Consider the following 25081-nt stretch of genomic DNA (forward strand, 5'->3'; position numbering starts at 1 on the left):
ATTTCCATTTGGCCTTTACATCCAGCAAAGTAACGCAGGAGGTCACGAGCAGGGAAGCAATATGGCCATTGATCACAGAAAGAATGGCTCAACCACTTCAGTAATGCAGCTGATCAGACGTTGTACAACTGTGGCATCAACTAAACGAGTGGGAAGTCGGTTCCCAATTGAGGATACATTGTCCAAATAAACGACACAGCAATTACTTTTTAAGAATTTCCTGATAACGTTGTGTGTCAGTGCTGATCACTAACAAACGAGATGCAAAAATATCAATAAACAAACAATGATGACAAAAAATAAAGAAACCCAAACTTTGAAAGCCATTTCAACTTCCAAACTGGAGCGCTTTGGTAAGTGTGAAGTGAGAAGCAGAAAAGTCAGGCAACCATTGAATAAAATAAGAACATTATTATTGTTATTATTATTATTATTATTATTACATTACAGCAACAGCAATACCTGTACTGATTTTCATCCTCAAGGTGCCAAAATGGTGTCCTGGCTGGTGGTACACCACACTAGCTCCACAAAGAGATAGGCCAACTAAACCATGGACGTTATGAAAACTAACCAGAAACTCTGAACAGCCGCTGCCCAGGTGCACCAACGCTGGCTGGAATTACATGGATAAACACAGATCAAAACACAGGTCACACTTTATCTCCCACAAAAACAAGCCCGATCATGCAAATCCAGATCAAAGTGTCAAAAGTCCCATTTGTGTGAAATGTTACCAAGATATAATGAGAGCAATATGAATATGCCTCAACTCTAAAACTGCTTGAGAAAAAGAGATGCACACAGACGACTGGATGCGCCATTGAGGTGTTTTGACAAAACTTTAAATGGTGGTGAGGTGGAACGCATAGGCTCGACAGCACAACTTTAAGCTTGGAAAACAACAACAAAAAAAAAGACAATGGTTTCAGAAATCCTTTTTTTTTAAAGTGCTGTCAAAGCCCCTTTGAAAGAAAACTGAACACCGGTGTCACACAGACATGAGACTGTGCCACGCAGTCCGCCGGCCTTTCTGGACCGGCAAGGTGTTTTTAACGCATGGCAAAGATGTACAACGTCCGGATACTTTTCCCAAGTTCTAACTTGGCTCATCTGCTTGGGGAATAGAATAGAGTTGAAGGAAAGACATTTTACAACTTTAGCTGCACATCCTCTTTTCCTTGTTGCCAAGAAAAAGCACACTTAAACAAGAAAAAGAAAAAAAAAAAGAAAAACAACCCAAACAGACAAAGCAGCTGTTTCAACATACAAGGGAGCATTGTACAGGAAAGCAAATGCACAAGCATTAAACATTAACCCCTGCTGTAGTGAAGCAAGCAGCCGAGTACGAAAGCAACTGTACAGCAACCAGGCCCTGCCATCCTGCCTTCCCAAGTTCTTCGAAACACAACGAGGGGTGAATGGGAGATGGACAAGAGGAAAGGAGGACACCTGGCAAGTAGGTAGGTGGCAGGGTTAGTGGTTAAGAACAGTAATTACAAAAACTGTTAAAATCGAGCATTTATTCTGGTGCTTTAAAAGGAATAAATGCAGAAAATGTTGAAAAAAGCGCTACAGCGCAACTGACGGACCCGTCGAGCTTGCGAACCTCAATAAACCCTCCCTCATCCCCCTTTCTTTTTTCAATCACTCCCAAGCACACCGCATCACCAACACAGAGTTTCATTTTTGTGCCCAAATCACAGGTACGCATCCAAAAGGGGATCAAGAAAATTTAGAAGAAGAAGAAAAAATTCTCTCACTGCCACCATGCCAGAATAAAAGGACATTTGAGCTCGGGGTGGGTTGTAGGGAGAGGAGTAGGTTACTTTAGGAGAACAAAGGGATGAAAAAGAAGATGGAGAGACTAGTGAGGAAACATAAAAGAGGTGGGGAGGGGGTGAGGGTAGAAGAAAAAATGAATTGGTAAAGGAAGAAAAAAAGAAAAAAAAACCAAGGAGTGTAAGCAGAAAAAAAGGAGCAGAAGCGAAAGGAGGAAATAATATGTTGGGTGCAGTCCAGAAAGAAAAAAACCCCCCAAAACTTTGAAGTACTTTCACAACCAGAGTTCTTCCAAATATTCTTCTAAAACCAACACATGTTCGACATTCGCATTTCCTCCATCCTCCTTGCCCTCGGACCCTGGAGCAAAGAACCTAAGTGCCATCCACAAGTAGGGGTTTTATGACGAATCCATGCCAACATCATCCTAGGAAAGGTAAATGTTGGCAGAGAAATAGGTAGGGTGATCATTAAAAAAACAAAAAATGATTATACACGATACCAATCTCTAAAAATGTTACAATCCTTCACCTCGTCTCCATTAGTGGCTTTGGGCCGGTTCATGCTTTGGCCTTCAACACCTCCATTTAATGTATTTTACTCAACAAACTCATGTGGCATTCCAAAATCTATGCCTGAAAAAGCTTTTAGACAGAGAGTGACAGTTGATGCACAGAGTGCCATGGATGCCGATGTCGGTACCACAACGGCGTTCCGTGAATGAACTCGCACCGTCACGTTGTACGTCATAACCATCATATGTGTTTTGCTCATACCGCCTTGCAGACGGCTAATTAAACAATATCAATGCGAAGAGCCACCCATACAGATTGTCTGTTATTAGCAAACCTAAAGGGAAAACCTCCCGATAGGTCACACATACAACTGCAGAGAATGCATGCACAGAAATACTGGGTGCTCAGAAGTGATGACTGTAACATCGGGTAGAGCAAACTTCAAACGCTGGAACCAGCAAAGGCACACCAACCCGCTAATGGAGGCGAGGTACTTGATAGCTGAACTACTATTTGGCTGCTTGGTGCTCAAAAAATAAATAAACGAATGAACAAAAAGAAAAGGATGTTGGCTTGGGTCTTACCGGGTCTTCGTCTTTGATGGTTGGGTTCAGCCGATTGTAAATAGCTTCGATGACAGTCCGCCTGCAGCACAGCAACAAATACGCCGAGTGAGTTGAGAAAACCAAGAAGGTATTTTGGAACTATAGTGTATATATATATATAAAAATATTGAATGAGATGTCAGAAGAGAACATGCAAGATGGAGACATGTATTTAAAGGAAAATAATCTCACTTGCTCGGGAGCCAGCCACCAGGTGGTAAGTTGGGGATGCTTTCTGAGGACAGTAGGCGCATGATGTAAATCAAGTCAGGGATGCCCTCCCCAGTGTGCTTGTTCACGATCTCTGCACACGTAAAGTCCACACCGTTTGATTCGATAGATCTCAAGAGTTTGCCTTTTTGGCATTACAATCTGAGCTCTTAGTTCATGCATGATGTTGCCATCCCAGGTTCAAATCCCATATACTGTGTTGTTGCATTGTGCATCATATATGTACTAACATCCTTGTCAGTCATGTTAAAGAAGGTACACCGATGGCACCTAATGTCCTTGTCCTATAATAAATCCAAGTGCAAACTCCTGCGCAAGCCTTGGAGAACTGGTAATATATATAATACATAAAGCTCATTCTAAACCACTGACTGAATTACTGATATTAAAGTTCGGTACTTTCCGGGTGAAGTAGAAAGCTGAAATTTTGCACGTTGATGGAAATCGAAGCCTATACACCAGGAAAAAAAAATCACAGAACTGTCAAAAAGTATCCGTAAATAAAAAAAAAAAATGCAGGTGAGCAACCCGAGACAATGGGGAAGCACGGTTCTTTATTGCTTACAATGTGTAAGCATACAAATTATAAAATGCAGGAGTGCCGAGGATAGGCTTCCCTTTTTACCTCTGCTATCTTGGGTGGATGGAGGCTATGTTTTCACCCCTGTCCGTGAGCATATCTCAAAAAAGTTATGGACGGATTTGGACGAAGCTTGGTGGACAGGTTGGGTGTGAGACAAGAACAAGGTGATTCCATTTTGGTTCAGGTCTGGATGCAAATTCAGCCTATCGGTGGGCGACAAAATGTAAACTGTTCAGCCTGACGGAGGTATACACTCTTCCGAGGGCCGTTCTAGTTCACGCTGTGGTCGATGTAATCGATACAATCAACGAATACTTTACAGCTAGACCTCTTAGTTTGCAAAACATGCACATTTACCTATTCATTGTTGTTGTTAGTTTGTTGGAGTGAGAAAGCAGGCTAAAATTGGCAAATAATTGTTTGGTGAAGCGACTGTTTTCACTGTTTAGCAAAAAAAATAAATAAAAAAAACACTGGCATCACACACCGACAAGACACGTTCAGGCATACATAATATGTACCTTTTGTCTGAGATAATGTTATAACATTGACAGATCACGAAATGTATGTGAAATGGAAGTGGCAACCTCCAGAAAATCCAGGATGAAATGGCACAGAACACAAAGGATTATGGGTACTTCTCAAAGATGGCATCGAACTATGTTGGGAAGCAGTGTTATACAAAGAAGTTTTCGAAGAATAAATATGTTAAAGAAGCTGAAACTCAAGAGATTTGCTGCAGTGCTCGACTTTGAACAGCTGTACTCAGAATCTGATGCGATGGATTCCCAACTTCCTCAACGATGGTCCACCAAGAGTGATAAAATCAGTGTTGTTTCATAATTAAAAACAGCATGCTCCTAACATAGGCTAAAAAAAAAAACACAGCCATTCATCTTTGAAATTGAATGTCCAGTGTAGTCGTCATTTTGGTGGTGGTAATACGAGCTGCGTGATTTCTAATATTTGCCTTGGAAAGCAGCAATCAATTATTGTGCAAAGAGAACCTATTGGTCGACTCTAGCCAATGGGCTTCCCTGAAATCAATGACAATTTTTAAGCATCAACAAAAATTTTTTAAAATAATAAAAAGAAACTTTTTTTTTTAAAGAAGTTATGGACATTGAGTGAAAAACTTGGGTAGAACAATGGCAGTCATTCAGAGAATAAACTCTCATCACACTTACCTTCCACCTTTTCCTCAAGCAGCCGGTCCAGCTCCGTCTCTTTAAGCACAGCTTCGGCGGAGACTCGTGGAGCACTGGGAAAAGCAACGAGTACCACGCTCATGTTGTCACGACTACCCTGCATGCACACAGTGGTAAGGGAAGGGGGTCTTTCAGATCTCTTAGCGCAGAACGTGGTGCTCAGCAAACAGGCTCCGAGTCACCTCGCCTGGATTCAAATGTTGACCCTACTTTAAAATTGTCACCCTGTCGGCTGATGCAGATCGACCCGAGCCTTCACCAGCAAGACTCGTTCTTATTTTTACTTTTGAGCAGTACCATGGTCAAAATGTAATTCCTTTATGAGCTGAGTGTAACATTTTCCACCTCTCTTCATTGGCATCCATCTCGTCTCACTGTTTGGTTTTTGTTTTCACACAGGGCATTGCGTAAACGTATATGTCACCCTTCGGAGGGGACACCACGATGGCTGTCCCTTCTGCTATTGTTTTGTGAATGTGAAAGACCCTGTGGTCCCTTTTGAAAAGGATGCAATAAAAAAAAAAACAGCACCCTGGTCAAAATCAAAATTCCTGCTCTGGTTGAGGGCCGTTTCTGCAGCACTTTGCGACAGATAATGTAGCGACCTGTCCAGGGTGCTATCTGCTAGGGGTGCAGTCCACCATAAAATTAAGGCAAATATCAGCATAATGGTGTATATATAGCAAGTTGACAAAAGAGCCAAAACTATAGGAATAACAAACGGATGAGCCGACATGTGCCAAACATTTCACTATCACATGACAATGATAAGCTCATCGACACACTAATCTGATCTCACACTGAAGGCTCACCATTTTTGGGGCCACATGAGGGCTACCAAAGTAGATATAGATAGCAGAAAAATAGTTTTTAATCAGGTCGATGCAGTCTGTGTCAGAGGAAAAATAAGAACAATTTGAAATGTTCAGTTGAAGGGTGAAAGCCCTTCTTTTAGGGTGCGAGCCCTTTTTGAAAACAAAAACCAAACAGTGAGATGAGATGGATGCCAATGAAGAGAGGTGGAAAATGTTACACTCAGCTCATAAAGGAATTACATTTTGACCATGGTACTGCTCAAAAGTAAAAATAAGAACGAGTCTTGCTGGTGAAGGCTCGGGTCGATCTGCATCAGCCGACAGGTGGAACAATGGATGGCAACAATAGGATGACGATTGAGCCATGCTAAGCACCGTTGGAAGCAAGAAGCTGACATTTTTTTTTGTATGCACAGTCGAGGCTCGTTTTGGGCCTTAAACCTTCGTTGAGGCAAAAGAGAATCCCTGTGCTCAGCAGACAAGGCATTGCATCAACCTGCCATCATTCTCTTGTGCCGACTGTCCTTTATGGCCTGTGTGCAGCTCTTTTGCTCCAACAAAGGGCTAACACCCGAAACGTCAGCTTCTTGCTTCCCACGGTGGCCAGCATTCCTGAATCAATGTCCTATTGATTTAATCCGTTGTACTGCCCCAAAGGCAAATTCTTCTAAAAAGATACAACCGGATCAAAGGCAACTTTGCAGGTGGGACACAGCCAGTTAATTAACCGCTAATTGTGCTACACCTGGCTTTTCAGATTACTTGTATTACGTTGATGAATTAGAACTGTTCATCTGCCTTTGCAGTCGAATCGAAGCGTTAACTACAAAATATCTTTACAGAAAGTAAGCTCCATCCAAGTTGACAGAAACCAAAACAGATCTAAAACAAACTTGAGAGTTCATAGAACACCTTACCCCATGCAGCGTTGAAGTATATAATTCAATTGAAATAAGTGATTTTAAAGATCGTATTAAAAAAAAAAAACATTCTGGAGGTTTAGCACCCTTGATGCAGTCTTATGCACCACCTTATTTAACATGTCCAAGTACTGCTGAACGTAAAGGTTTTGAAAGAGGCAAAAAGGCGATTTGTGTTCTACAATGTTCAGGTAAATCATTCAATCATACTAAAATAAGAAATTTGATGTTTGCCTGTTTGACTGCGATACATTCGGTCGTTACTTGTACAATCTCAACCAAACTTGCCACGGGGATTAGGGATCACATGACACAGGTTATGGCGACTTCATTCCCCCCCCCCTTCCCCAAGGGATTTTCCACCTTGGGCGTAATCCACGTTGAGGTGTAAATAGCTTATCGTGGCGTTTCGTGGGGCACACATACCGGAAGTTTAAATTATTACAATGACAAACTATTTAATTCTATCCAACCTACGATTACATTTTTAAACGGTTGCGACCATTGTTTAACACTGGACGAAGAAAGATTTGGAGGAAACCCGACGTCATTGACGCATTCATGCTCTGCTTATCGCGTCCCTGACAGACTGGCTTACCAAACCCCCTGCCCTCTGCCCCCTCCTTCCCCCCCTAGCCACCGGATGTTTCCAGATGATGTATAACAGAGACTGTAAAGGAAGTAGAAAAAAAAATCCAGAAGTTTACCACTGTAGATGCCAGAGTTTTATTTGTGCCTGTTGTTTTTGTGTCATTTATGACTGCCCCTAAAAACAGTAATTTTCCTGTTTGAAGTGATTTTCAGTTTTGTTTGACTGCCAGACAGAGTAAAACAATTCCCTCACTCCTCTCTGCGCGTGCACAATCGGTACGACATTCCATACGACTTGCCAAACTCAGAGCCAAAGCACTGCTGAACTACAGCTTCGTGTTCCAACTCACATTCTACAATGTTCAAAATATAGCATTCAATTGAGATGAAGTTGTTCCTCGGATATAGACTGACCTCTGTAGATAGACCGTCAGACAGACAAAGAGAACCAAATGCTTAACCCCACTTTTCGCTTCGCGTGCGCTGGGGTCATAGTCATGCACTGGGGGAGCGAGCTCTTCATTTCACGTATTCGGACATCACCTTAAACACAGCAAGGTGCCTGACTGGTGTAAAAAGGAGGAAACAGAAGATGCGACTATTTTCATTTTATCCACAGAGTAATAACACGTCTGGAGACGGCGATGGTTCACGAGAAATATACACGGTTCGCCTTTTTTATTTTTTGACCTTCGAGGGGACGCCACGGGCAAACTGGCGGGAATCGGGAAAAACGTAAATGATGAAAGTTGTAGTACTCGAAGAGCACTACTTGCATACCAACTTTCATTCGAAGCAGTTGAAAACCCTAGGAGCTCGATGCCCAATTTATTGGTTTTTTTGACATTTTCTAAGTTCGTGACCTTGACCTTGGGACGAAAATGAAAAAAAAAAAAAAATCGAGCTCCGTGGGGCTATGCAGGTGCCATTTGGCTAACCAAATACTGAAACCCCTGCCAGATTCGACAAATCTCCTCGGAGAAGATGCAACTTGAAACCGGCTACCCCCTAAAAACACGTTTTTTGGGCGTGGCTCCGCCCATAATGGGCGCAGCACGCCCATTCTCAGGAAAACACAACTAGATCATGATATAAACCTCCCACCCAAATTTTATCAGGATCGGATCAAAACCCACGGAGCTATACTCGGGACAGACAGACAGACAGACACACACCCATAACGAATATAGTGGTCACTTACTCGTGAACCAAAAAAGTAGTTTGGTTTGTTCTCAAACTCTTGTCTGCTTCAAAACATGCTCTCTGGTGCAAAACAAAAAAGCCTGAAACTGCAGTTACACCAGGAACTTTGATGCAGGAGGAGACAATTTGATGCCTGTGCTATTTGGGCTTCGTGACAGAACTTTGGTTTGATGTAACTCCGCTTCCAATAGCTAATATTTAATTATCCAAGATAAGCAATGAACAGTTCAGCATGCACTGTTGTCAATTCCAAGGTTCTATACACACACACACACACACACACACACACACACACACACACACACACACACACACACACACACACACACACACACACACACACACACACACACACACACACACACACACACTGAAGAAGGTGCACGTGTCCACAATCCAGTTTCATATTTGTTTTTGATAGTAAAATGGTACATATTTTTTTCAAAATTGTTTTTTGTTATGAAAGTATATCGAAGACATCGGCTTGCTCATGAAGACTCATATTGCCCTGTGTCAGCAGACAGGTAGAGCGATGGATGGAATAAACAGAACTTTGATTGAGGCATGCTAACCGCCATAGGAAGGAAGGAGAAGCTGACGTTCCGTCGCTTCCTATACCGGTTAGCATACTGAGATCAACATTCTGTTCGTACCATCCATTGTTTAGCAATGAAGGTTTAACATAACTGAGCACACCATCTGGGAGTGCATGTCAATTAATTGTGACGACTTTCCACGAAGCTGACCGATCACCATGAACAAGAGAAAAACAAACAAACATGCTAACCACAATTATACGTTTGGCTGTTGGGTGATAAAATATACAAAAGTAAAGAAGTTTACGCATACCCAGAGTTCATACACTTGGGATAAATCGAATTCACGTTAATGAATGATGCAGGAACGCAAGACAAATGTAAGTCGATCGTCAAGTTCGGTTTCTTAAATCTCTCTTACTTTAACACGATATATTTTTTATATCCAACGACAAACATGCTAATTTGAGCCCATCCTACCATCACTGTCTCGTCCCATCCTACCATCACTGCATCGGTAAAATAAAGGGGCAAGCTTCAATTGCTTTGTACAGGAGTTAGGCGCAGAGCCAGGTTGTGCTGCGGTCTCATCAGTCAAGTCGGCGGATGGCACGCAAGTGGCAAGTGATCCCACACTCACCCTCCCACCTCCCACCCCCCAAAAAAGTAGGAGAGCCAGATTGCAACATGATTCGTAGGGTCAGTTTGAATGGATATTTTTTCGGGAAAATGGGTGGCAGAGGGAGGAATAGCAAATAAACAAACATCGACCGAGTTCAAATTCATCAAAATATAGTCCCAACAAAAGTCAAGATAATAAAAAATATATATTTTTTTCAACTGAGCAAAAACATCCCGTGGTGTGCCATTCAATATGCGGACATCAGCCACTGGATTTTCTGAAGAACACCACACTGATACAAGCTTGATAATGAATGAAATGCAGTGGAATGTGTTCTTTATATTTTACGTAAATGTCTGCTTGCGTGTCTGTATCTGTATCACCTTATAGAGGCAGGTGTCCACCACCTGGTTGCACACCTTCACAAGATCATCGCATACAAGAAGGCGTGAGCGCACAAAGTCACACAGCTCCTCGTTGCTCATCACATCCCAGATCCCATCGCACGCCAACACTGCAAACTCATCCGCATCATCCCGTTCCAGAGCGCACACATCTGGCTCGGGGGAGACCAGTTGCTCCGTGGGACCCTTCCCATCTACGGACTTATAGTCAAAATCCCCGAGAGCCCGAGAGACAGCCAGTGAGCCATTCACCCGTTGGATCATGACACTCCCGCCTGCATTCTGGATGCGCTCCTTCTCACGTGGGTTGCAGGGCTTGTGGTCTTCTGTAGAGAAGTGCACAGCACCAGCGCGGCTCAGCACGGCACGAGAGTCCCCACAGTTGATGAAGTACAGCCGCCGTGGGGATACCATCATTGCCACCGCCGTCGAGCCACTGCGGTCAGATCCCGAGCGCACCTCCGAGATGGAACGCATTCGCTCGTCAATTTGCAGGAAGCCAGAGTGTATTCCTTTCAGGACACTTTCCACCTCCGGCTCGTCTGGTTCGTGAAGCTCCTCCCCTTTCTCTAGCTCTTCTGCCTCATCCACCAAGCTATCAGAAAGTCCTGTGCAAGGCCCAGTGACTCAGACAATTACGAACAATCCCTCAAGAACATGGAAACTGCAGCAAAACTCAAAATCTAATCTTTCACGTCATTCTCATCACACCATTGACCACATTTTTCACACTCAAACTTTCACAAGAAGAGTCATACTCAAAGACGGCAATAAGTAAGCAGGAACAAGAGCAAGACCAATGGCGAGAGGAACTACCTTTGAAATTTGTGTTGGAAGTTATGTGATGGAGAAGGTGGTCAGAGCAGTAAGTGGCGACACGGGAACCAGCGTGCCCATCGTACACGGCAAAAAAAGACCAAGAGCGCAGACCTCTTGGTAGACCAAGCACCGCCGTGTGGGCGTCCTCCATCTCCACACGCCATCCTTGCATGGAACTCAGCCCAAAGCGTAGACTGTTGCCTTGTCCATGTGCGGTATGTTTTTCCGTCTTGGGCTTGTCCAAGAAAGCGCCCATGGCTGTTGGAGAGAATGTCGAGACCAAATTGAGGTACAGAAGGTGAGAAACGAATATCAAGAGATCATTCCAAATGCACAAATCCCTTTACAAACCACACCAAAGCAATCACTTAAATGATGAGAATGAAGAAAAGAAATGTGAGCAGTGATGTTCATTGGAAGAACACTCACTGTAGGGAGAGATCAAGACAAGTGTTGAAGATCAGGGCTAGGTATATCATGGTAAAAAAAAAAATAAAAAAAATACAATTCGTTTTTATAAACAAACTCGAAGGGGACTCGGTGGAGTGCATACCTAAACCAGGCTCTTTAGTTTTCGTTTTGTATCCCACTGATGGGCCGAATCTGGATTCGGACCTGAAATAAAATTTAATCGACTTGTTCTCGTCACCCCAACCAACCCATCCACCAAGTTTTGTCCAAATCCATCCACAACTTTTTAAGATATCCTGTTCACAAACAAACAAACAAACAAACGGACAGAGACAGAGGTGAAAACATAACCTCCATCCACCTTTGGTGGCAGAGGTAACAAATGATTCATGCAAACATTTGATTGTTTCGTGGTAGCAACACCTGGGGAGATTACAGTTTGTGGGCCAAGGAGACCTACAGTGCACCCCTCCGATGATCCAACCTAATGTGCATAAATATATTCATTGATGTCCCCTGAGATGGAAAAAAAGATGTTAACATTGAAAAAAACTCTTTTGGTCTGTTTCAGCATGCCCTATTGGGGCCCCCATATCAAAATGTCATTTTTTCAGCACCTCTGCCATTTATTGACGTTCGTGAAATGTGTGCACTTTGATATTGTAATATCTTAGTAGTTACTCACTCAAATTTGATCTCGGAGCATAACCAATATAACACGCCAACTTCGTAACATTAAACAAATTTTTATTTTACACCTCACACCAATTATTTGGTATCTCACACCAAAATTGAAAATTATTGCCAATATACACACAAAATTAGTTGAAATAAGACGAAGAACAAAAATCAACTATCTGAGATGCATGCAAAGAATGATTTTCCCTTAATACTTGTAAAAGACTGTAGCACAGATACAAGGGAAGGAAACAAATATGAAATAGATATAACATCGATATATTTTCCCTTGCAAGACACAAAGTACCTTCACTTCAAAGAGGAAAAGTTAGAGGGATAACTCCGAACAGGTGTTTAAAGAAAAATAAATGAAAAGCTATTGTCTCGTAATATGCCTTATTGTTTTACAAGATTATCAATAAATCGACGATGAACTGCATTCCTTTCAAAAATGTTCAACCTCAGAACACGTCACCCATTTCTGTCCAAATGCAAGGTTAAAATATCACGAGTAAGAAATTTAAATCAATGCTTCCAATGTACAAGAATGGCGAAGCACGTTCCTCTTACAATTCGTCGTCACTGTCTGTATCATGGTCTGTATTTGAGAAGTCATGTTCATTGGTTGAATCAAACTCATCATCACTCGAGTCCTCTTCTGCCGATTCAAGAACATCAACCAATTTAGGTGGAAGGATGTCAAGCTTAGACCACAATGGCTCCATTTTGTCTCCACTGGCAGTCCAACCATGATTATCTGTCCGAGTGGGAATATGGGGATCTGGAAGATGGGCCCTCTTCCATATTTCCACTTGGTAATTAACTCTGCAGATGTGTTCTTCCAGACTGTTCTTACATGGTGGAAAAGATGCTAAATAAATATACATTTGCAGAGGAGGTGAGTACATCTGAATCACTTCTGCAGTTCTTTCATCATTTGAAGCAGGGCTTCAACAACATCTTTGAATCTTGATTTGCCATACAATGAGCATGTGAATTCTTCTAGGCCTGTTATCAATTCATCTGAAACGGACCAGGACTCTCCCAGGTTTGCAAGAGGTGTACATGAACTTGTTAGATTTTTGCATCAATCAATTTCATGGGCTTTATTTTCCAAAACCCTTTCTCTTTGATGCATTCCTGGGTCCTTTTCGACCCACGTCATTTTTGTTCCACTATAACTTTGTTAGAAAAAATTTTCTATGCACGATCTTTTATAAAAGGCCCGCCAAAAGGGTAATACTGTTGTGGGCCGGGTATCGGCGACGAGCACGACCGCCAGTTGGAGCAGCAGAGTCAAATCCACCGAACACCCAGAATTCAGATCGTTACCCTCGGATAACTCCGAAGGTACGGGTCCCTTACAGGACCGTGAATTGTCAATAATTCAACCGCGTGGGCACAGGGTTATTTGCCAAACTTCAAAATACCTAGAGGCCCATGTGGCGAGCTACCGAAGAATTCACATCCTCGACGGAGCTTGAACGGGACGAGCCGTTTCCGAGCTCGACCCGTGCGTAACCCGAGCGGATGGTTACCGAGGTTCCGTCGGTCCAAATGCACAACTACAGCAGTGACGGCCTTTTTAATCACCCAACACGCACCGTGCTAAACCAATGAAGGAAAGGAAAAGGACGAGCTGAAACATTCAACAATAGGGATATTTATTAACAGTAATCGGGGGAACGAGGGAAGCACGTAAGGGCAGCGTTATCAACAATGCAAGTATGTAGAAGGCAAAAAGCACTTAAACAATTCCTACTTATAGACTGGGCCCACAGACACACACACAAAAGAAAAGGACCCAAATGGTCTTTATTCGGCTCTCCAGCCGCAGAGGTTAGTTCGGCTGGGAGTCAGGATGGCTGGCTACCTTGCCGCGAGCGCGCGGCTGGACGTCCACCCCTTCCCGGAGCTCCGGTCGCCAAAAGACGGACCAGGGCAGCCAGGCGCAGACCAGCGCCAGCGACGAGATGAGGCCAGACCAGCGTCGAGCAGACCAGACCAGCGTCGGGAGATGCGATCCGAGAACCAGACCAGCGTCGGGAGATGCGATCCGAGAACCAGACCAGCGTCGGGAGATGCGATCCGAGAACCAGACCAGCGTCGAGATGCGATCAGAGAACCAGACCAGCGTCGAGATGCGATCAGAGAACCAGACCAGCGTCGAGATACGATCAGAGAACCAGTCCAGCGTCGAGATGCGATCAGAGAACCAGACCAGCGTCGAGATGCGATCAGAGAACCAGACCAGCGTCGAGATGCGATCAGAGAACCAGACCAGCGTCGAGATGCGATCAGAGAACCAGACCAGCGTCGAGATGCGATCAGAGAACCAGACCAGCGTCGAGATGCGATCAGAGAACCAGACCAGCGTCGAGATGCGATCAGAGAACCAGACCAGCGTCAGCGAGATGGGACCAGACCAGCGTCAAGCTGCGATCAGAGAACCAGACCAGCATCAGCGAGATGGGGCCAGACCAGTGCCGAGATGCGATCAGAGAACCAGACCACGCGCTCGAGCTGACAGGGCGCAAAAAATATTTGTTCTCCTTTCTTTCGTCGTCCTTCTCGGGCGCGGTCTGCCCATGCTTGGCCTGTTCTCATTGGGCAGACCGCGTGTCGCGGCTCCGCCTTCTTGCAAAGGACCGCCCCAGCTCTGATCCGCTCGTCGCCCATTGGCCGCAAAATGACGCATTCTCTTATTTGGCGCCAGGCCAGAACAAAACGCTTCGTGAGCGCACGAACAGCCTGGACAATTCCTCGAGCAGTGTTGTTGGTGGCGTTGTCATAAGTGTAAAAATCCTATCTATAAAATAACTTTGCAGTGCATGTACACGTAATTCCCATTAGACATAGGGGATGGAATCTAACAAGAAACACATACTTATCGAAATAACGAAGCAACGGGGACGGCTGTCTGTCTGTGTGCACAAGGCTTCAAAATTCGTAACAATACATGTTTCTGTGTGTGTTTTGGGTTTGTTTGTATTTTTCGTTCAGGATGGGGCGGGGGAATGTATTTTTAAATTCTACCCCTTTAATCCCCTCAAATGTTTTTGTGGGTCTTTTTCCACCCAGGCCGAGCTTTTTTGTCTGTTCCACGATAACTTTGTTATTAAAAAAATTTATATACATAATTATTCATACAAGCTGCGAGTGAAGGGTGATGAATGTCACTGTGTGGTCTGTTTGTTTTTTCATTCAGGATTGGTGAAGGGGGGGGGGGTATTTTCAAAATTTCTACCCCGTCACATTGCACTTTGTTTGTTTCGCTCTAACTTTGTAATAAAAACGTTTATTTGCATGATCTTTCATATATGTTTAGAATAAAGGGTAATACATATTCCTGCGAGTGTGTTTTGTGTTGTTTTCTTTCAGGATCGGGGGGGGGGGTGGGGGGGAGGAGGGGGATTTTTTTTTTTTAATGTACGTCGAGAATACCTTCATGGGTCTTTTTTGTGTGGGCCCAGTATGACCGTTTCGCTGCAACTTTGTAAAAATGTATGTCTGCATGACATTTCATATATCTTTCAAATAAAGTGGAATACATATTCCAGGATTTTTTATTTTTTTTTCACTTGGTAGAGTGAAATATTAATTTTGGTTTCTAATATGCAAGGCAGAGCAATGAGTACACTCATTTGCACTGCAGGAGATTTAACAATATTACTAATTTTCATGTGAATGGCTTCAAGCAGCTTCATTTATAAATCAAGAGCTAGTCACAAGTTGTGTGATGTATTCATCTCATTTCCAATGCTTTGTGTACCTTCCCCATCTCGTTTTTTTCATGTGCAACCTGAGTTTTAATAAACTTCTTGATTTTGTTTTACCATCTTTGAAATCGGATCAGCACTTCAATTCCTTTGACAAAAGTAACCTTTTGTGTTTTTATTACCTCTGCCACGGAAGGTGAAGGAGGTTATGTTTTCACCCCTTTCTGTTTATTTGTCTGTTTGTGCACAGGATATCTAAAAAAAGGTTTGGACGGATCCAGATGAAATTTTGTGGGCAGGCTGTAACAGGTGTGACAACGACGTACTGATTAGATTTTGTTGAAGATCCGGATCCAGATCCGACTACTATAATTTTTTTAGTAATTCTTCACCATTGAGAGATCGGGCGAAACCGATGTATAGCACAATATGTCAAAAAGTTGTGGACGGATTTGCATGAAACTTGGTGGACAAGTTGGGTGTGTGGCAAGGAAGAATTGATTCGATTTTGGTGAAGATCTGAATCCACATCTGGATACGAGAATTATTTAATATCAAGTGATTCTTCACCATTGAGAGATGGGGCCAAAAACGATATAGTATTGTTTTGCATGATATTTCGAAAATGTAATGGGCCCGATATGTTCTTGTGGATCAGGCATTGCATGGCGGAGGTATGTGCTCTACCCAGTGCCCTTCTAGTTTTTACCTGTTTTACATGTTTATGGCTAAGTACTAAATTTGCAAAACAGTTCTGGTGAGTACATCTGTGATGTGATGTAAAATACCAAAAGATGACCATGACCTGCACCAAATGCGGTCAACATGGGTGCAAAGAACACAGCCTTATTTTGTGCACTAAATACCATTGATGAAAAAATAAATTATTGTTCAAAGCGCTCTTGTATTTTTCTTTTTCTGGCAATAAATGTCATTGGAATGCATCTCTGATATTTTTTTTGAGAGACAGAATGCATCTCAAATAGAGAGACAACAATCAACCTTTTCTTGTTGCCCCTTCCTGCATCAAAGAGCAAGAAAACATCTGAGATCTGATGAGCATAATGCAGCAAAATGAAGAAAATGCCGCTGTCAAGGCGCTTCACTCGTACATTCTTCTCCTGGTGTTCTTCACAATCCATGGAGTCGAGAATTACACGGGAATCTGTTTCTTCCAGAGATGATTTCAAATAAGTGATCTCCGATTGTGTCACTTGCTTCCCATCTGGAGAGGTTAACAAGTGCGCAGCTCCTTCCTGCATCAACATCATTTTCCTGCCCTGAGTCTTCTTCACCATGTCATCTTTACGTCATACATCTTGTACGACTTGCTCCCTCTGGCACTGAAGGTGGATGGAGGTCATGTTTTCACCTGTGTGTTTGTCTGTTTATGAACAAGACATCTCAAAAAGTTGCGGACGGATTCGGACGAAATTTTGTGGAGAGCTTGGGTATGTGACACCGATGCAATTAGATTTTGATGACGATCTGGATCCGTAACTGGATCCGAGAATTTTTAAAGTGAGTTTTCACCATTGAGACAGAGGGCCAAATATTATATAATGTATAGCACGATAGTTCTGAGAGTATATGCCTGGTGTTGGCTTATAGGTTAGGGTGGTGGGCTTGGGATCCAAGGATCCTGAGTTCAAATCCCACTTGGCTGTTGAATTAATACCAGGTGGGGTTGACTCTGCCTGTCATCCTTCTGAGGTCGGCAAAATGAGTGCCAGCTTGCTGGGATCCTGCATCAGAGTGGTGACCAGTCCAGGATTGTGCCCAATAGCCAGAGACTGCTTAGGCAGTACCATCGCTCTGCACAGAGTATGGTCCCAATGGATAGATGGATGGATATCTGAAAAAGTTATGGATGGATTCAGACGAAACTTAGTGGATGAGTTGGATAGGTGACAAGAACAAGCCAATTAAATTTTAGTTCAGGTCTTTTTTTCTTTTGTAAAATACACTGCCGAGGCTCGCATGAGTGCCAATACAGAGAACGCACAACAAGGGGAGCAGGAGAGGGAAGGAAAAAACAGTGGGGAACAAAGACATGAGATCTGTGGAAGGGAGAAAAATGGGGTAGGGTACACAGGGTAAACAAGATGGACACTACAGGGACTTTCAGGTCCTGACACGACAGGGACTTTCAGGAAGGAAAGCAGGGAATTTGAAGGAGCGAGGCTTGGGGTGCATTAGCGGGGGTAGAAAAGATCGTGGTTTTGGATGGGGGAAGATAAGAGATGGTGGTGAACAGCTGTTTTGAAGACCTGGAGAGAAGAGTGTGATTGAAGAGAGTGTGGTAGTTTGTTTCAAAGGCGGGGAAAAAGAGGAATGAAAGAGTGAAGGTGAGCAGTGATTCGTGATTTTGGTAGTTTTACCAGAAGGGGGTTGCTGGCGGACCTTGAGCGCCCTGCGGAAATATGGTGGGGACATATCGCAGCCAAAGCAAGGGGGGGGGGTGAAACCAGAGTGGAGATGGTAGAAGACATAGAGCCCACCGACCTGCCTGCGTGAAGAGAGTGAGACACCCAAAGACTCAGCCTCATAGCGGGAGATACCAATGATCCAAAATGCCTTGGTTTCCAGAGGGTGAAGCCGAAAAAGGTGAGAGGCAGGAGCACCAGCCCAAAGGGGAAAGCAGTACTCCATCAGGCTGCAGACAAAAGCTTTGTATATGGTCAGGAGCTCAGGTGTGCCAAGGAAGGACCTTTCACGACGAAGGATTCAGAGTCGGCGAACAGCTTGGAAATGTGACTTTCCCAGGAAAAATCATGGCAGATGGTGAGACCCAGAAGCTTGAATGAAAGGACTTTTTCAAGAGGATTGTGGAGAAAGTAGATGGGGGGGGGTGGATTCCAGATGGTCCTTTCGGAGAGACGTCATGAGAGTGTGAGATTTGTCAGGATTGAAAGACATGTTCCATGTGTTGGACCAGTTTGTGATTTTATCCAGATCTGCAGAGTGAAGAGGCTGCTGCTTGCTGATCTGAGAGATGAAAGGTGGTAAGGCAGAGGGTGAAGGCATCAGCAAAGAGATAAAGAGGATTTTCCAGAGAGTCGGAGAGATTATTGATGAAAACCAGAAAAACAAGAACAAGAACAAGAACAAGAAGAACTAGAGGAGTAGCACTAGGGAGAGTGCAAAACCTCTGCCGCCAATACTGCTGGGTCACTCAAGTGAACCTTATATCTTATTCATTAAATATGATGTCAACGGTGCTGACAGTTATAGTTCTTTTCTCCAACATTTTTTTTTTTGGGGGGGGGGGGGGTTGGAAATCACTAAAAACATGTAGAAATGCAAAAAAAAAGAAATCGAAATTTTGTTGAAAAAAAAGTTGCAAAAAATTATTTTTCTCGAACAATTATTTTTTTTGGGGGGGGGGTTGGAAATCACTTAAAACATGTAGAAATGCAAAAAAAAAATTTTTTCTCTAAATTTTTTGGGGGGTTGGAAATCACTTAAAACATGTAGAAATTCAAAAAAAAAGTTTTTCTCTTACAATTTTTTTGGGGGTTGGAAATCACTTAAAACATGTAAAAATGCAAAAAAAAATTTTTCTCTAATTTTTTTTGGGGGGGGGGTAACAATTTTTTTTTGGGGGGGTTGGAAATCATTTAAAACATGTAGAAATGCAAAAAAAAAAAATTCTCTATTTTTTTTGGGGGGGGGGGGCACCAAGTCCAAAATTTAATGGCATGATCCTTGGACCATACCTAACCCCCTCACCAAGTTTCGTCGAAATCCGTCGAGGAGTTTTTCCATAATACTGTTCACAAACAAACAAACAAACAAACAAAGGGGTGAAAACAGTAACCTCCATCCATCTTTGAAGATGGCGGAGGTTAACAAGAAGAAGAAGAACAAGAAGAACAAGAAGAAGAAGATTGAATTATGATACAATACCGAGAACCACATGTGAAAGAGGAAGTTTTAACATTTTAAAAGACAGTTTTTTTTGGATAAAGATTACATTAGATTAGGTAAAGAAAGGTTGAAAAAAAATTGTGTAGGTGTTTCGTGAATTTGGATCGGCAAACGCAGAAGGAAGCTGGTAGTTTAACGAAAGCTACAGGAAGAAGAGGGGATAAAGAAACATGGTTACAGGAGAAACATGGCTAACCTTTTGTATTCCCTCGCTGAAGGATTCTCTTCTCTCCACATCCTCTTCTCGACTTTTCATATAACTTGACCGAGTCTGTGTTGTACATGTCAGTGCTGAGGATGACATCTGATCGGGACGACACTGTATTGAAGATATTGAAGCTCATCTCTTGGAAATTCTCTGGTGGCTCCCTCATGTAATAGAAGACAGCATTTCCATATTCCACTATCACCGTCTCATCACGAGGATGTGGAGTTGAATCATCAACATCCTTAACAAGATGCGAGAAGCCCTTGGATTTCTCAGTTTTGCCAGAAAACTGTCTGATGTACCTATTGAGTAGGAAACATGGGTAAGTGTGTACTTCATTACTTCGTGCAAGTCCAGTTGAACACCTGATGCTTGAGCCTTTACAAGCAGTTGAAAATCCACATTGCCTTGTTGCTCATATTTGATCACTTTTTGCCGAGAAGTCTTCAACTTGATTATCTTCTTTATGCTTGCCATGGTCTTAAGCTTTAATTTCTTAATTGGTTCAAAGAAATCTGCCTTCTTCTCTCGCCTCTCCTGATAGGGGAATGCGCGTATTGCATTTCTCCAAGCCCGTCCCTCAGTGCACTGCAGTTAGAGCGGAGGGTGGTGGGCTCTTGACAGGGGAGTCCGAAGTGAAGGGCCGCTGGGCCAGTTACTTTGAGCGGCTGTACCAGGCTGATCCACCGGATATTAAGTTGGATGTCAGGGGTGTGGCTGTCTCTGTTGCTGACTCTCCAATCAACTGTGAAATGGGCTAAAGCTCCTGGGATCTGTGGCATCCATGCTGAACTTCTCAAAGCAGGTGGAAAAGCTGTACTCAGGACATTGCATGCAGTTCTGTGCTTTTTCTGGAACACAGGCATCATCCCAACTGACTGGAAGAGGAGCATTATTGTCCCTCTCTGGAAAGGGAAGGGTGATCGCTAGAACTGCAACAACAACCGAGGGGTGACGCTCCTCTCAGTGCAGGGCAAGATCTTTGCTCGAATAAATCTTGATGGGGTTCGCCACCATCTACTTGAGCAACAGCACCCAGAGCAGTCAGGCTTTACACAAAAGAGGTCAACGATTGACCGTGTCCTTGCTCTTCAGGTCCACACCGAATGCAGGCGAGAGTTTTGGCTGGAGCTGCTTGCAGCCTTTGTTGATCTCTGCAAAGTGTTTGATTTAGTGATTCGGGATGGCCTCTGGAGGATTCTTGTTCTTCGTGGGGTGCTACCAAAACTGATCAATCTGATGTATGAACTATACTCTGGCACTGAGAGTGCTGTGAGATGTGGTGATACCATCTCCTACTTATTTCCAGTTGTTACTGAGTTTGTCAGGGGTGTGTACTGGCCTCACACTTTTCAGCACTTGTATGGACTGAATTCTGGGGAGGATATCGGAGAGATCAAGCTGCGGTGCATCGTTTCGTAATGTCAAGATCTCTGGCCTTGATTTTGTAGATGATGCAGTCATCTTTGCGGAGACCCTAGATATCCTTTTGGGGCCCTTGAGGTGCTGGATGAGAAGTCGGAGCAGCTGGGATTACAGGTTTCCTGGGTCAAAACTAAGATTCAGGCTTTCAATGACATTTTGGATGCTGCCATTTTGTCTGCACCTGTTTGTGGTGAGGATGTTGAGGTCACGGAGAGATTCACTTCCCTCGGCAGTGATATTCATGCCTTTGCTGGCTGTAAGCCAGAGGTCAAAAGACGTCTGGGTCGGGCCTGGGGAGTGGGGCTGCCGGTATCTGTGCAGGACGACAAAAGTCTGAGTCTTCAGGTCCTTGGTGCTTCCATTCTTGCTCTACGGATGTGAGACTTGGACTCTGACCAGGGATCTGAGATGGAGACTTAATTTCTTTGGGAACAGGTCTCTTTGGAGAATCCTTGGCTATCGCTGGTCGGACTTTGTGTCCAACGAGGGGTTGCTGAGAGAGACTCAAATGAGATTTGTTACCTGTATAATCTGTGAGCATCAGCTGCGGCTGTATGGACATGTGGCTCGTTTTCCTGACGCTGATCCTGCTCTCCAGATTGTTTTTTATTGAGGGAGCCTCGTGAGTGGAGGAGGCCAATGATCTGCCCACCTTCCTCGTGGTTGCAGCAGATTGATCAGCATCTCAAGGAGATGGGGATGGGCCAGGCATCTGCCTGGGAGATGGCCAGACTGAGCCCCTTGGAGTAAAGGCGGGAATTGGACGCAGTGACTTGCTGCTCCGGCACATGCTCCGATACCTGACCTGACCTCTCCTTGATGAACTATGCTAATGAGATGACATCATTAACTCAAGACTTGAACTTGGCAAGTTCATCAAACTTTGTCTGAATATTATGCTTCGGACAATGAAGTAACATGCCAAGTTTTGGTTCATTTGAGCCAGTAACTACTGAGATATTCCAATAGCAAAGTGCACAAATTCCACTAACGCCAAGAAATGGTGGAAATGCTGAAAAAGTGACATTTTGACATGGGTCCCAATTGGGCATGAGAAAACAGACCAAAAGTGTTTTTTCAATATTAACGTCTTTTTCCATCGGAGGGGACAACAATGATTATACTCATGCACATTAGGTTGGATCATTGTGGGAGGGGAGGTGGGGGAGGAGGGGTGCATGCTGGATCCCCATGGTCCAAGGACTATTATGGCAACACTCACCTATCCAATTATTTCAAGAGGACAAGAGGAGAACAAAAGAGGAAACCATCTTGCCATTACGTGATATGCCAATGATGTAATAGTTATGATTTACTTTCATGATTGAATAAATAGGAAAAGAGCAAAGGAAGATAAGGGAAAACAGTAACCTGCATGTAAGAGGGTTGGGTTAGGAAGGGTGGGTGACTGTGGATAGCAAAGAACACAGTTAGAGGGTGGGGATGGAACAATATCGTGATGCCAGGATTGAGAGACATGTTCCTTTCATCACACCAGCGTATAATCAATTCCAGATCAGTAGAGAGTGATGAGGTGGCTGTCTGCCTGTCAGTAAGTGGGGTTATGCATAACATATGGTGGAGTCATCTGCAAAAAGGGAGAGTTTTTCCAAATTATCAGAGAGGTCGTTTATGGAGCAGAGGAAACACTGCTGTGGGGCATTCAGTCTCAAGTGTGAAAGGAGAAGAGAGGGTTTCATTGATAACAACATGTTAACTGAACGAGTAGAAGTCATTACGATAGGTGTAAATGTGGCACTCGATGCCACAAGAAGCGAGCTTGGCAAGCATAGACGAATGACAGGAAAGCAGAGTCCGAAGGATGTCAGGATGTTGAATGGCTGAGACATATCCAAGGAGATGGTCTTGATGTCTTGTTTAAGATCAAGGACTTCTGATCATTGCTGAGAGAAGAGCAGTGGCATGCCTGGAGTTGAGTGACTGGGATGGTATCGAAAACGATGGTCATTGATCACGCTGTGTGAAAAGAGGAAAGCTAAAGTTGAAAGCAATAATGTATTTCAAGTCTTCCCTTTAAAATGGAAGTAAGCTTCCTGGTCTGAAGATGAGAGGATGATTTTGCACCCTTTTTGTGGACAGGGGTGACGTCTGCCGACTTTCAGACAGATGGGAGGCGATCACAGGACAGACTGATTGGTAGAGACAAAGGATGCCATCTGGGCCCATCGCCGAAACATAGTCTCTACCTCTTCGGTTGAGGACAACACGGAGTCGAGAATATAGTGAGTACAAGGGGATAAAATTACCCCCGTGTGGGGGTGACGGTCATCTCTATAATACCACAGGTTCTCGATGTTCAGTTATGACCGAAGACTACTGTGCAGTTCTACTGCGCAGCTCGACTGTGCAGTTTGGTTAAAGATGACTCGGCATTTTGGCGCGCCCGCACGAAATTATATTTTGAAAATAAATGCCGACGTTTACATTTCGGGTTTTTAAACTTTTGCACCTTTGGCGGAAAATGTATAAATATAAAAGGCTAAAAATGTGTTTTATATTTATATTTCATTTCTCCTTCCTTCCTTCTTTGTGAATCGCATCGGTGTTTTTGGCCATCTTCCAGATCACGTGACGATCAAACGGGAAGGAAATTCAAAAATCTGTCCGGTTGGATACAAGATAATATTTTTACTATCATAATCAATAAACAGTTGCCGAATATCTTGTAGAATGGCAGACGAGATAGGTTTTGAAAATGGCGATTTTTATAACTTGCGTGACCTCGTGACCTTGACCCTGACAAAAGTTATATCGTTGTGCAACACTCATCGACCTCTAACCACATACTAAGTTTCATCAATAAAAAAAAATGACCGTTTTTACAGCCATTTTTCCCTGCTGTGCAGGGGTTTGGCTTTTTGTGAGGCAATGTTTTATGGCCAGATGCCCTTCCTGACGCCAACCCTGGTCGCCTCTTACGACACACAGGGATATGGTACACCTATTCTAACCGGGGCATACACCGGGACCAGTACACTGGCACTCATTTCGCCGACCTCGGAAGGATGACAGGCTGAGTCAACCCCCTGGTGTTAATTCAGCAGCCAACGGGGCTTGAACTCAGGACACTGGGATCCCAAGCCGCCACCCTAACCACTAAGCCAACACCAGGCTTACTAAGTTTCATCAAGATCGGGGAAAAAAAAATTGTTGACGGACGTACGGACATTTGGTCCAGCTTTATTAGGTCATCTCGGCAGAGATGACCTAAAAATGGGGACAGAACAAGATGGACTGGGACCATGATATTTAGAGGCAAACAACAAATATTCTCCCTGCACTTCAAATGCACTGTTTAAAGTAAAATAGAAGACATGGAACATATTCTGTGATGCAACACCTGTTGTGAAGGAACACAAAACATGAAGTACTAGAATTACATTGTCGATGGTACATCATCGCATATTCCCGTGCGCACTGCTTTGTCCCATTAACGCGAGGTGAAATGTTATTGATTAAAAAAGCGATGACAAATTAATTTTTTAATCGACCCCGATGACCCCAACCCCTCTGGCTCGGCCCCGAGGGGTCATATAAAAAAATCCGAAAGTGTTGTGCACAATCCGAAAGAGAGGGGTGAGAGAGAGAGAGGAGAAAGAGAGGGTTGAGAGAGGGTTGAAAGAGAGAGAGGGTTGAAAGAGAGAGAGGGTTGAAAGAGAGAGAGGGTTGAAAGAGAGAGAGGGTTGAAAGAGAGAGAGGGTTGAAAGAGAGAGAGGGGTGAACGAGAGCGAGGGGTGAAAGAGAGAGAGGGTTGAAAGAGAGAGAGGGTGAAAGAGGAGAAAGAGAGGGTGAGAGAGAGAGAGAGAGGAGAAAGAGGAGAAAGAGAGGGGTGAGAGAGAGAGAGGGGTGAGAAAG

At 43.7% G+C, this 25081-nt stretch overlaps 1 protein-coding gene across 2 annotated transcripts in view; it reads right to left on the bottom strand.

The window, feature by feature from the left end:
* Positions 1-396: 396 nt before the first annotated feature.
* Positions 397-25081, bottom strand: part of LOC147019734 (protein phosphatase 1B-like) — a 50993-nt gene continuing 26308 nt past the window's right edge. The window contains exons 2-7 of one of the 2 annotated variants that reach the window (XM_085894400.1): positions 10832-11092; positions 9995-10623; positions 4904-5021; positions 3095-3206; positions 2882-2942; positions 397-2209 (exon numbers count right to left, since the gene is read on the bottom strand). In XM_085894400.1, coding sequence (XP_085750526.1) covers positions 2183-2209; positions 2882-2942; positions 3095-3206; positions 4904-5021; positions 9995-10623; positions 10832-11090 — 1206 coding nt within the window. In that variant the 5' untranslated portion in view covers positions 11091-11092 and the 3' untranslated portion in view covers positions 397-2182. Of the gene's footprint in view, positions 2210-2881; positions 2943-3090; positions 3207-4903; positions 5022-9994; positions 10624-10831; positions 11093-25081 lie in introns of those variants that run through there. The other variant, XM_085894402.1, reaches the window with a different exon arrangement.

This window comes from Eptatretus burgeri, chromosome 9, assembly GCF_056783735.1.
Source record: "Eptatretus burgeri isolate ZD-2024b chromosome 9, Ebu_testis_v1, whole genome shotgun sequence".
NCBI lineage: Eukaryota > Metazoa > Chordata > Myxini > Myxiniformes > Myxinidae > Eptatretus > Eptatretus burgeri.